The following is a 14544-nucleotide window of genomic DNA, read 5'->3' as shown; positions in this document are numbered from 1 at the left end:
AGCTACCGTGACGTATTTGCACGGTCCACTTATCAAACATGTAAACGAACACGAGATTCTTGCAGCAGAGACGAAAATAGAGACTTGAAACTATCACGATGACGAAATGACATATATAATAACGTATTATACGAAAATTTTCTTTAACATTTCGTTTTACATTAGCGAAGGAGACTCGCTCGACTTTTCTTTCGTCGCTATTTCTTTCAGCTAGATCGAGATATTTATAACGTTATAATAAACTACCGCTTGGCAATAGAAATGCCTTGCCTCAAATACGCGTATCATAATTCTGAACTCTCTTTCGTACTATACATTCCATAAAACAACTGCGATAATCGAGAGAACGTAAAAGCATAAAAGAAGAAATAGGGAAATCGAAGCTCAGAGTACGATTTGAAAAGGAACGCGTATCGGAAGGAGCTTGCTAGATCTCCCCTATAGCTTCGTTTCACTTGCCGAAGAATGTACTCGCACAAAAGCTGCATTTGCGCAAGATCGATTTCCTTCGCGGTATATCCGAAATCGAACGCCCGGTTTACCATGTCTCGCGTGTTTTTATACAGGGAATCCGTAGGATCCTGAGATTTCGCACACGTACATACTCTTTTGATCCGAGGAACGCCTTTAGCACGTTGCCAAGGATTCGTGACGGATTTGTGTCGTATTCGTGTGCCAAAGATGCGATGGTTGGACACGAAAGTGCGAATCCCTCGAGTGGAATCTCCTGCTACTTCTTGCCACCACTTTTTTTATCCTCGAAATTCGGCGCGTTCTGAAGCGCGTTGGGTCGGCATGCGATATTTTCCCACTTATTACTATAACGCAAGTAAGTGTAAATTAATATACGCGATTTCGTTCTCCTTTCGTTTCCTCTCGCGATGTACATACAAATCATTTTCTATAAGGAGCACTGCGTCGGCCCAATTTAGTCCAACTATATGAATTGCATAGAACGACTATGATATAAACGAAACGAAGGAAGAAATCGTACGAAGATGCAAAATGCTTTAGAAAAGAGGAAAGATCTTTAGAGCGTAGTGAAGGTCGGAGATTGTTGGATTTCATTGAACGTTGCGGAAGGAAACGATGGATTCTCGGTAATTGGGCAGCATCGCGCATCGACGCGCGGCACGTGTATGCAAATGCTGGAAATCCTGCTACATCCACGAAACTTGTTAGACCTCTTCAGACTGGAAAAGGCCAGACACTTAGGCCAGGCCCTTAGACGGAGAATTTCGAAAAGTCGACGTTCCCGTGTCCGTCCGGCCACTTGACCAGGGTCGATTTACAAAGTTCCCACGCGTGCCTAGCTACTTTCGAATCGAGTGCACGTACCATCGCAGTCTAGCAACAAGCAAGTGGTTTGTTTACAGGGAAATAGAAATCGGTTGTTCGTATCATTTCTTGGGTGGAATATTTTTCATTTATAGAATTCTTTCTTGTTCTTAGGCTTGTTAAAGATCTTTTTCGATAATTCCGAGAAATATTTGCAATCATTACCGTGCGTAGAAGAGCAAAACGTATCGAATAAAGCTGCGTCGTCTTGAACACTGGAATGCTTCAGAGTGAAAGAAGCGTTTATATTATAAGAGAGTCAATTTCACGCGACCCTCGCCTCGTCTTTCTGCTGCTGCTCGAAGAATATATCCTGTGTAGTAAGATTTCACGTACGAATTCGTTTGTTTTTCGATGAAAAGTACAGTACAAAGGAAACTTTGACAGATACTCCGGAGACAGTGAAAAATTACTATAATTTTGGGCGAAACGCGATTGTAGAACGAATAGCAGAGCTATTCGACCTTTGCTGCTGTTACGTTCGAGCACTTCCGGTCCAATCTTTGACAAGAGTGGAAGAGATTGCACGAAAAAGACCTATCAGGCTTAGTGTCAGGTTTAGTTTCGAGATAGTACAAATTTTTCATCAAAGTAAGAATAAGTATCTGTTTAGTGCATTTTTATATTCCTCTGTTTGTCTAATTAAGATTCCTTTGTTAGATATATGTTTTTTTTAGAAATGTTCAAAGCTTTAGAATTTTCGACGAAATCGACGAATTGACGAAAGAAAAATTCCACTTCATCTTTTACCTACGTTCAATTTTTTCCAAGTTTCCTCTAGTGGATCTGGCTCTTTTCAATGAACTGGCTGGTACATGTAACGAACGCACACGCGCCTTTCCATTAAACTGAACACACGCTATTAAAAATTAAGGCTACGGACACTGGACCGCTTCAACTTTTCCCTTCGCTTCAAACGCACGCCTTAGACTTTACACCACTCGTGAAACTTCACGATACCTCGATGCTCGACGAGGTTTCGCAGCCACAGGATAGTTTTGTCACACCACGGAAACCAGGATTGTTCTATCCCTTGATACAGCGATACAGCTAACAAAGACGAACGTTCGGGTCGGGTATATGTTTTATTTAGAAAAATCTGCAAACCTGCAAAACGATGCTCTATGATAACAGAATCAGGTTGTACTCGTGTTTCAAAGCGTCCACGCGTATCATCGTTGCGTCCGGATTATGCAGCTACTTGGCCCTATCGGCGACGACCTGCGAATTATAATTTTACGGTTGCAAATTGCAAAAATCAGATTTACGAATATTTGAAATTTTTCAAATACTATACTATGGAATTATAATTTATACGATGGAAAAAGAAATATCAATTTGTCGTAACTGGAACAAGATTCTTCTCTTGAACATCCTAACACCTCCATAAGCTGACGTTTCGTCGAAATTAACCGTGTCGTGAGTGCACCTGCAAAGGGATATATCGAACGACCACGTCCATGCGTATATTCATCCCCTCTGGCCGCATTGACGTTGCGACGCGGGCTTAACAATATTATACCCGGTGCAGCCATAAATATCGTAATCTCTTTGTTCGGCGTTTGTTAGATTTTGCAAGTAGAAACTAGAGACAACGAGCGACTATCAGCTAGGACGAGCGATGGCTACGAGCGACGACTAAGTAGAACGACTGGTAACTACCGGATAACGATTAACGACGAGCTCTCTTATTTCTAAAGGGCAACTAACTTGCGTTTACCCTCTGCCTGTGGCTCTGTAGCGCGACCCTAACCTAACCTGACCTAACCCCTTAAGCGGAGGTAAAAATACTGGTCACTGATGATGGGTGATCTCGCGTGGTCAAGATACCGAGAACGGTTATACCCGGCAACGAGCATTTCCACTATAGAAGATCGTTCGAGCTATCACTTTATGATAGTTTTCTGGCAACGAAACAAACAAAGACCGGCCTTCTAAGAAAATTAGGATAATTTGTAGAATAGCCAACTAAAATCGAATATACGACACTTTGCTATCAAAAAGTCAACCGTTTAAATATGGTTCGTTGAATTTTATTCTATTACGATATATATGTATGTCTACGTTTGCTAACTACATGCTCGTTAATAGCATAATTAACGATAATTAGCATTACGTTATTATATTATTGGGTTTAAAGGTGTTACGAGGTTATTTGTTTTCCTTCAAAAGACGCTTAGTCAGAGAAAATGAATACGAAATGGATTAATGCTTTATACGATGGCCAGAATATAAATGATTCTTATACCAAATCCAACTTAATTTAATTCGTAATTATCTCTTAATTATTGGTACGTACGTATATAGAAAAATTATCTGATTACGACGAGTGACGAGGAAAATTTACAAAACAGATCCAGAATGCGATTAGTTGACTTTGCTAGTATAATCGTTTCTCTGCTTTCACGCTTATCACCGTAGATATGTATCGGACGATGGGCATTTAAAATATAAACATAAAATCTCGCGAAAAACTGTTACGTTCAGTTATTTGTGGCTCCCTTTGTATACTTGTATTTTATTTTCTAATAAAAAGATACGAAGAAATTTTATGCTCGAAGCATAAGAAACATTGTAAGAAAGGAATTTCATTTTTGAAAAGAAAGAAACTACGTGTAGTTATGTTAAAAGTAAAGCACTCGCTTGTCCAAAGATATCCTTAGCATTTTCATCATTCGTGTATAATAAAACTCGGCGAGATCTAAATAACATCGGGTCCCCTCGATTTAATCTTTCCCATGCGAGTTTCTCCTATCACAGAATAATCTGTGGGAAAATCGAATTGTTCAAATTTTTACCAACTGTTCTCCTCTCTTCTTGTCGAATACATCCAAAAGAGAAGTTGCAGACAACCAGTCTGACAATTCTAATCTGGCAAATAACATAGGAACTTTTATCAACAACAATGTGAATTTAGACGTAAAAAAATCTCGTAGGTATCGATCATAAACACTAAAATTTAGATGGGCAAAGAAACTTGAAGCGACACGTAAGTGTAACTTGTTAATTTACGGAAGACGCCTAAACGTCGGGTCTTATCGCGTCGTTAGCTTTCAAGTATGGTACATGGTAATTTAGGTTTACGAGTTAGTTAAAAGTTGCACAAATTTAGATCTAAAGCCAAATGAATGCCATATGATATCGAATGTGAATCGGTCGCGAATTTAAATTTAAAGAATTTAAACTTTAGTTAATTTACTAAACTTTATGAAATCTTTAGATAACACGAAGAAAAGATATAGATCGATTACAAGGATGGCAAATTTCACTGTGAGGAAGATCTTTAAGCTATCAAATGTCTGGAGACTTGAATTTAAATACGGCATATGATTAATTAACGCGAAAATAATTTATCAAGTTATTAAAAGCCGTTCGAACAAACAGTAACGCAATAATTTATCATTCTTCTAAATAAGTAGCATTTACGATCATAATCCATATTCGTTTGTTACAGTACGCTATCTTATGCATATAATATATTCTTACATCTAAAATTATCTGAAAGATGCTTGATCACGATTTAAAAAGAAAAGACTAAAAGACAAACGCAATCTTAAAAACAGATTTACGTTATTTAGTTTCACCGACACCACGAAATCGTATCTCTCGATCTAAACCAATCGATCGTCCGACAATAGGTAACCGATACTTGGATAGTGGAACGATAAAAACGCGTATTAGGTCGACACACCAGCCAGTTTGGATTTCCAGCTAGAAGCTGGCCTTTTCGCCGGCCAAAGACGACGAGGCTAACAAAAGTGATAAAGGACCGCAAGGGTGCAGCCCGTATATTTACGGCACCACGCCGCTTTATTATCCCTCTTAAGAGTGAGAGATGGAGGGAGAGGGAGAGAGAGAGAGAGAGAGAGAGAGAAATTGCGGGTCTGAAATGTGGATGTTCAGGCCGAGCTTCAGGCCGATTTTAGGGACTTGATATTTCTATCCTTGTTAGATGCGTATAAAATGCACGGCGATACAAAAATGTACGGATGTACGAGGGTTGAGAGAAAGATGGAGAATGAGAAAGAGAGCGAAAGAAAGACAGAAAAAACAGGCAGACAGACAGAGGAAAAAAAGACGCGATGCCCTTCGACAAGGCTCCATTACGTGATTGGCGTGGGTTCCGCCGAAAGGGAAACACTGGCGTTAAAGCGTCGCATTGTACGGTGTCGGTTCGAAGTGAAAGATCGAAGAAAAAGAAGCAGAGGAGACCACTTGCACTTTCGGCTAAAGACCAATTGAAGATCAATCGAAGACCGATCGAAGACCAACTGAGAACCAAATGCTGAGCGTGCTAGCTGTCGTTTCGCGCGAGTAATGCTGAAAGGGCAAGAATCTGTGTATACCGAGTATCCGATGATACGACGATATTACGGTGCGTTCCGTGCAGAGGATAGCTTGGTCTGGCATTATAGATAACACGTAGAGATCTATCTAGACCTTGGAGGCGATGAGGATTTCTTTTTTCTCTTTTTTTATTTTTTTTTTTTTTTTCGCGAATGTACCAGAAATGCAACGAATTTACGAATATCGTATTACAATATTAGAAATCGTTATAAATTGGACGGTAACGGTTGTGCACGTTACGTATTATGAAAGTGACAATATGGATGATTTACAAGCGTGAAATTACAAGCATGGAAGTTGCGAATGGAGTAATAAATGAAATAAATTGGAAATAAAGAATTTTTTCGAGTATAAGTTTTAACGTTTTGGAGTAGCTCTAGGGATTGCAAAATATTTAACTTCTAAACCGAACAGTAAGAATTTCGACTAGTGTAATTTGAAACGCTCTTTATTTTCACTCAACCAACGATCCTAAGATCCATGAATGGAAGACAAGTTCGACCATTATACTTCCTTTTAATAGTTTTAGCGCTTTTAATAGTTCATGACCCTCTAAGGGCGCTACTATCAACGATCACAACGGCCCATAAGAAACTTTTAGTTGAGCGCAAGACATCGGAAATGCTATTACGTTACGAAATCTCGAAGCGAGACCATTTTCGATTTGTCCGACGTAAGAAGTATTTAAAACGACACGAACGAATCAATTTGGTTACTTCCTTAACCGAATGCGAACTTTCTGGACTCGTTTATTAGACGGAAAAAAAGTTTCGCTTGATGGATGAAGAGACTTGACGGCCGTGAATCGAAACAGTTAAAGATTCCAAAGAATGAAAGGACGATGATAGCTCATGGAGTCTGATGGGCGTTGCGGTTAATTTTTTCTACCGAACCTCGATATTTTATAGCAATTTTATAGGTTATCTCGTCTTACGAATGGACTGGTTTTCATTGGGTAAGCTAAACTTATTAGAATAATAATTGGATGAAATTAAATGAAATATTCGAGTTACTAATTTGTCCTTACGATTTGTGCTATACAACATTTATCGATCAACACCTTACGTAGTTGTATACATCATATTTTCATAATTTGATCCAACGTACGAAGAATAAAAAGACAAAGAAGTGTTATACATATGTTATACATATGGTATTTTTTGCCCCATTGCCTACGGAGTTTCGGTACTACATTTACGAAATTTGGGTTGTTCAAACCCTACGAGTTCTCGTTGTAGAATGCAAAATCAGTCCATCTTTTTATCGAAATTGACCTAAAATTAGATTCCATAGCGAAACCATTTTTCACACGCTTGCCATTCGCTTTTATCCAGGAACGTCTGTTCGTCGAGATACCAAACTCGATTATTCGTCTGATTCCTGTTTCCCTTTTCACCCCTTTCAACCTATCCCTACCATTCATTTAGCACTGGCGAAAATTCGGTTAGACCCGCCCCTATCCAGGCTTTGCGCGGCCAGCTCCATCAAAGCGTAAACTTCTCCTCGGAAATAATGCTATTCGTCGGAAAGGCGATGCGTTTCGTTGCGACGCGGCGATCGAAACGATCCCTTCGTGACCACGACCAATAGTCGATCGGATAATAAACTCATTGCGCATATAATATCGCACGAAGCTACTGGCGGAATGATTCCGTTCGAGAATCATTCGATAGATGTACTTTGCAGAAGAATGCAGACAATTGGCCACATTTCGAACGCTGATTTTGTGGAGAGTGGATAATCGAGCCGTTTAACGACGACAATAGGCCGATGGAAATAATTAATGGCGCTTAGTGGATTTTCGTAGGGGGAGGGAAGGGGGGTTAATCGGGATGAAGAGGCATATCGCGTGCTCGACGATTGTTATCGAGCGGTTGTTATCGGTAACGTTTAACGAGTCGAGGATGAAACGTGATACGGGATGGTCCGATTCAAATTATATCCGCGGCTGTTTCTAGAATCGAGTTGCGCGTAATTCGTGAAATTGTTGTATCGTTTGTTGGTATATTCATATTAACAAGCATCGTCCAGTAGATACTTTCGATTTTCTCGTCATCTGCAACCTACATACACCAGTTCCTTTAGAATTTCACGCGCAAATATGTTAGCGGTAACATACTTTCACTCCGATATAATGCCAAATAGCCCGTCACTATTTAGCCTTACGATAATTCGTGACTGCGTCGAGGGCTCGATAAGGATCTCGGTTGAATGCTTGAGTGAATGTTTGAAAAACTGATCGAGCTATGAGGTGCCTATGACGTGACCGTCACGTCACTCGTGACATGACCAGAGAATGCGTGAAACAGTTTGACCAATGATAGATTGATAAGGAGATAAACCAATGGCGCGAGCGACCCGACGAATATCCACGATGAATATAATATATAAAACAAATATATTATATTCCTTATTTAATGCATCTGGCCACGGAGCAGGAAAGACAGAGATGCCTTCTGGTAAGCGAATTGCGGGGAACCGCACGGCTCTTACCCCAGAACTCTAAGAACCGTCAAGTGCTTATCAAAAATTCATTCTTAACAAATTTTTTATTTTCGTTTCTCGAAATTTACCGCTATTCGCGTACTAAAATTGGATTCATAAACATTTTCGATAGAGAGTAGAGATCTATAAAAAGGATCGGTAGACTTTGCCGTTGCTCCTCCCCCCTGCCGTACGCGCGCGCGCGCGCATGCACACACACACACACACACATATAATATTTTTCCGCATATTTTATGTCATACAGCAATTAATTTGGAGAAACCGTTAAAGGGGAAACCGTCTTTCAAAGGAAGAAAAGCATAACGCGATTCATTATTTTCATCATTTAGATAATGTTCAATGATAAGAACCGAGAGGTATTCTACTTCGTTGGCTACATCGACCACTTGCGTTTCACGAGAAGCAGAAGCGTAGAAAAACTCACCGATACAAACGAAGAGCGTGGCGAAGAGAATCGGCGGGAAAGCTCTCGAGAAGGGAAACATTCTGCTGCCGGTGGTTGGAGCTTGTACCGCGAGAACTGAGAATAAGTCCGTCAGTTTGGACCGATGATACTCGCGAGAGCCAGGAGCCGCCCAGGGGCGATATAGAAAGAACAAGGCACTTGATCCAGCGACTTGGTCTCTTGAAAACCTCTCTTCGATCTTCGATGATCAATCCGTTCGATTCGATCCGTTCGCGATCAGCGTGCAGACGAAAATTCTGTTTTCTCTTAATACAAGACGATCACTGACGATCTTTGGATCGGGCATCCAATCGCGATCCTCCGTGAGTCTCTTCTATCTTCCGATGCTATGCCTCTCTTTTTCCAAATTCTTCTATTCCTTACTTTTGATCTTATTGTAGGATTTGTTTAACTAGCAGCTTCGTGTATCGTTTGTTGTCCGTTTGTTCGGATAAAAATTTATTCGGTCGAAGACGATTTTCTTTGGAGGCACTGAAGGGTTATACGAAATCACGAGTGGCCGCTTTCTGATTGCTGGGCCACGAAAGAGCGCGTCCTAACGCGTACGACTGGTGAGGCGCCGCCGTCGGACTGACTTTCTACGTTACGTTACGCTGCAGTAGTGGCGCCGCGACGCGCCGCGTCGTCGCGCGCGCTTATCTTCTCACACCTCTGTGCCCTCCACCATTTTCCTTTGCGCACATCTACGTATGTTCAGGTGAATTTCTGTGTGGCCTGTGCATACGCCCGCTACAAAATTCGGCCTGTTCCCTTTCGCCTGGCCTCTTTTGTAATTTACGCTAGCTGGCCACTTTAGCTTCCGGATTATCCTTCGATAGGAAAAAACAATTCACAATTTACGTTCGAGTTCGCACGATCTATCGTCTACGATTTTAACTTTCTTTACTTTAACGCAATGTTGCTTCTAGTTCACTTCTAGTTCAGCATCTTCGTGCTATCAGATTTTCCTAATCACATAAAAGCATATACGTACTACGAAACGATACGAAATTTGATATACTTCAACTTAATTGCACGTTAACACACGCTATTTTACCTACATTATTCTAGGCTGCCATGTACATACGTATGTACCGTAATGTCGACGATAAAAACCGCTTAATATATAAGCTTAATATATATGTATAAGTTTAATTAATTTTTGAGAAAACAAAAAGCTAAAATACCAATTTTTAGATATTCTTTCAAAAATTCTAGTCGACGTATCTATTCGATCGTATAGTATAATTTCAAATTTTCAAAGCCTTTCAATTTCAATGCATTGCAAACACTGTATTTATATAATAGCTGTTAAAAATTCGATATCGATAGCGTAATATTTTAACGTTAGTTTCGTGACGTTTTATCCGATGAACTTTTTTAATTATCATTTTATCGGTCACCTCCAGTTTCCTGGCTATCAGTTTTGCTCAGCGTCCCGTTAAACCTTTCTTTCGTTTATCCGCGTGCCGTCGCGAAAATTTGCGAGACAGTCGCAGCTGTGTCAAAGGTGATGCTGATATTCGCAAGCCGAAATTCATCGTTCACACCGTTTCTTCTTAACTTGTTAAACGTGGCAATAGTTCAATTACAATCGCGCCATCGATCAAATTTCCTTGACGTTCCGCCATCAAATTTTCAAACACATTTTCTCTACGTTGTTTATCGTTACTACGCTACACGCCTAGACGGATCAATAGAACGAGGAGAGTAGTAGAAAATGTTATGAGAAATTTAATTTATTTTATAAATATTTTTCTAACAACAAAACTGCAAAAATTCAACTTTTATTTCGTCATAATTTGAAAGTTTTGCGTAAGAATCTGCTTAAATTCAAGTATTGTACGAAAATGAAATAGTACAATCTAATCATTACATATTGAAAGCTTTCAGGCATACGAAAACACTTTACGCGCACACAATGAATAAAACAATCAAATAAAATAACGTAATAATAATATTAAGCAAGATGGATTGCAAATGTTTACGCATTTGTAAAGAGTTGAATGTACAAAATATTTATCCGCGATAACTATTGGAGTAAAAATGTTGTTTATGGGATACACCTCCAATCGCTTTAACTTTATGAAGCAATACAATTTTATTTTAAGAAAAATCCTGCAATTTGCAGTTACCGAGTATCGCACCAACTAACGTCCGCTCGATGCGTCTCTACCGCTGTTGCTAATACCGCTGTTGATCGAATGCCCCAACTTCCCTTCCGTTTTCCAAGCATCTGCCTGGGTTCGTCGCCTTTATCTCGCCTTTATTTCGCCTTTATTTCGCCTTGCCCGATCCAAACAACTATCGGCAGAAACGTGATGTAATCCGTTCATCGAATTAACGACGGCTGAAGTCGCTTTTACCTCGTATGTGTACATCATCAGGATCACCCTGCTCAGTGGCCTTCGCAAGATTCTAGCTGTATTCGAACAGTAATCTTCTCGTGAATATTTACCGTTTACATCGTATCCAGTTGCATCATCGTTATCGGGCGTGTATTCATCTGGCAGTTATCGGTAACGTGTATACATCGCGCATGCCTATGCACTATTTATTATACGCGGGCAACATTGTGCCGTCTGGCACCGATCATTGAATTTCCTACAGCCGCCAGTGAACAAAGGACCAAAGGATTTCTGCGTTCGATGCATTTCCACCGATTCGCTACGAAACCTCAGTTTCTCTCGTTTCTCTCGTTTTTCGAAACGTTGTCATAAGATGAGACACGTATCTCGTTTTATGCTAACAACTTTTAACTAGCAAGTAACAAGATGCTAACTACAGGGTTATTCGTTTGACTCGGTACCCGAGCTTGCGACGACACACGAGAATAGTACATCGGATGTGACTCGCCATCTATAAACTGTTGTTAGAAGTATAATTAGGCGAGAACACGGTGCGATTTGGTTGTCGCCGGAGGACTTCAAATTTTACGTCACGATAAGGATAAGACGATCGCTCGAATGGCGAGCCTCGCGTTTCCGCCCGACGATTTCGTATCTCTGCACGCTCTCCAAGCTATCCAAGCTTTTATTGTCATGAGAGTGAAAACTAATTGATAATGATTAAGAATTATAGTAATTAATTATGTTTGGGAGTTAAACGAAAGGGACAAGAGAATAAGATGAAATATGTCCCGTATAAAATGAACTACTGCATAAAGTTAACACTAACAAAAGAATCTTGTCTTATAGCAGTATTTTCAGTAACAAACGCAGTAATAAGGGGCGCTGGAAAAGAAACAAAACGCAGTAGCCAGAAGGGCTACTGAAATTCAATCATCTTCCACTCTATATAAACAAACCGTGAGTGAAACGTAATATTCTTCTTGTTTCGCAACGTTAATTTATTACTAATCTTTGCGAAACAGAAAATTCTCAAAATCAAACGCGAACAGTGCTCCATTATATCTGCAATATCAATTGATCTATCATTTACAAAAAAAGAAAAAAAAAAAAAAAAAAAAGAAAGAAAATAGAAAAGAAAAAAGAAAAAGGTCTGAAAACTCGCGACATTTGATACGCAACGCTAACAGATATTAATCTACGCTCTCGTATCGAATCAGTACGCAACACTAATAGCGCGAGATCCCAGTGCAACCATTTAAAAGGTTGCTGATGAACGATCGCATTTGTACAGCTCTCGTAGCTGTATCTAGCGATCCAGGAACAGTCTCCGGCAAATGCAGTCGGAGGATTTTGGGCATTTTGTAAACGCAACTCTACTTTAACAAAACGCGATCATTCATTGTCGCGACGCTAACTCTTAAACTGAATTCAATGGAAATTACTATTTATTATACAAAAAAGCTACTTCAAATATTCTGATATCCCAACTTATAATACTATATAATTAATTAAGAACTAACGTTTATACGATCTAATTTTAAACAATATAAAACTGGATAAATTCTGATACGTATAATTCTCTAAGAAGTTCTAAAATCGCGATATCGTAATTCGCAACTCTAAAGCAAACGCGATTATCATTTTATCGTAACTCTAATTCAAATCGTAGATTTTTTTCTCGTCACACTAATGAAAAGCCGCGGTGTTATTTCGCAACTCTAATACAACCCGTAATTAATTTATCGCAACACTAATAAGAAAAATCGCGATTTGCCCAATGGGACGATAGACCGATACATACATCGGCCAAAAAAGCAAAGACTACTACTACTAATACTACTAAAAATACTAAAAGCAAGCATAGTGACAAAGTAGTAACAATAATGACTTCCCATGCTCTGGATGATCCAGAGGATGGGCAGCCATTAGTAGTTGCCCTCTTGAGTGGCAGTTTGCCGGGCCTCTTCGGCTTATAGCCTCTTCTTTCTTCGGGCGCAATGCCCGCTGAAACTTAAATCTAAGCTCGAGTCTTCTAAATCGCAAACAAAAAAAAAAAAAAAAACGTATAAAATAAAGATATAAACCGCGGAGGCTGATCGATCGATGTACACATGAACTGACCAACGATCACGGCAGTGATCGTTGCTCACTCACGCGTGCGTGCTCGAGCGATAAACGTTCGTTTCGAGTTCACTCGCGTTCGCGACCGCGAAATTCGAAAAATCGATTTTCACCGATTCACCGTCGATTTTTCAAATCGGATTTCCAGAAACAGGTTGGTCACACGAAAACGCGCCTACCCGACCTGAGACTGTGCCAACCTGCCCGGCCCTACCTACTTATAATTAACAGACACACCAGAAAGTATACTACCTATCCTACCTAGCGCTATATTTAAAAAATAGCAAGACGGACACACCAACACACTCGCTCCACGGTTCTCACGCAAACGCTCGGGCGCGAAGATCCTACACTAGAGAGGACGTCCCGGGACGCCTCCGACGCCCGAGCTTAACAAACAGCATGCACACTCTAAGGTACGTACCATTTTCCTGAAATCCACTGACGAAGGTTAGCGACCATTGCGCAAAAAGTGACAAAACGCGTCTAAAGAAATTATCTCGTTGGAATAAATGTAAGTAAACTTGGAGTTATAATTGTAATTTACGGCATTATTAAAAGCGTGGTTACACTTTATCGCGCGAATGATATTATCACAAATTGTGATTGTATCGAGACGTAAATTGAATCGATATATGTCTCGACATTTTTAATATTTGAAGTTTTGACAAATGAGAAAAAGCGACGCAATTCCACGGCCTAACAACACATACACGCATAATGTGGAAAATACGTCGTGCACGATACACTAACGCGTCGTCAGTCGCTGAGAAATTATTACATTACTTAATTCTAGATCATCGTGCCCAATGTCTTTCTCCCATTCAAGTAGCACCTGGGCACGTGAACGAGATCCTGACAATGGGCACGGAAACGGTTAAATCTGAAAATCCTGATCTAAAAATATGATTAGCTTGTCCAATTTGTATTTAACGGACTAACATTCTCCGATTTTATATTTTATTACTCAGTTTCAGATTATAATAACTCTACTTTATTAATTTAATAAATCATTGAAATTTTAATATTACGAAAAAAGTAACATTAATCGAAGAAGGACTAAGACTCGATGAAATGGAATAATTGTTTAAATGATTGTTTAAATCGAAATGTATTACTAAGATAGAAATAATCTCAGGCGATCTCTTCGTCGAAGCGTTTTCTCGAAAATGCAAAAGCAGCGTTCAAAATTATTGCTTCGAGTAAAAAACCTGCCTGCCGCGTAGTTTCTTCTTGCACGTAAAACTACGCATTCTTGTACGAAAAAAATGAATTTTAACTCATATTTTAAACTCTATCTGAAGTCGAATAAACGAATGTCCATCGAAATCGTATCACGAATAGAAAATTAAATTCAACATTATTTATTGTATCGTGTATTGCCTATTATCGTCATTATGATCGAGTGACGATCGCAGCTTTCACAACAACGAAATC

The 14544-nt window shown here is 39.7% G+C and overlaps 1 protein-coding gene across 1 annotated transcript in view; it reads right to left on the bottom strand.

Annotated features, from left to right (window-relative positions):
- The window catches only part of LOC132911833 (U-scoloptoxin(05)-Sm1a), a 58393-nt gene extending 48988 nt beyond the window's left edge, over positions 1 to 9405 (bottom strand). Inside the window, exon 1 of the mRNA XM_060968814.1 lies at positions 8615 to 9405. Coding sequence (XP_060824797.1) covers positions 8615 to 8675 — 61 coding nt within the window. The 5' untranslated portion in view covers positions 8676 to 9405. The remainder of the gene's footprint in view (positions 1 to 8614) is intronic.
- Positions 9406 to 14544: the final 5139 nt, after the last annotated feature.

This window comes from Bombus pascuorum, chromosome 11 (assembly GCF_905332965.1).
Source record: "Bombus pascuorum chromosome 11, iyBomPasc1.1, whole genome shotgun sequence".
Taxonomy (NCBI): Eukaryota; Metazoa; Arthropoda; class Insecta; order Hymenoptera; family Apidae; genus Bombus; species Bombus pascuorum.
This window is presented reverse-complemented; position numbering and strand designations above follow the sequence as displayed.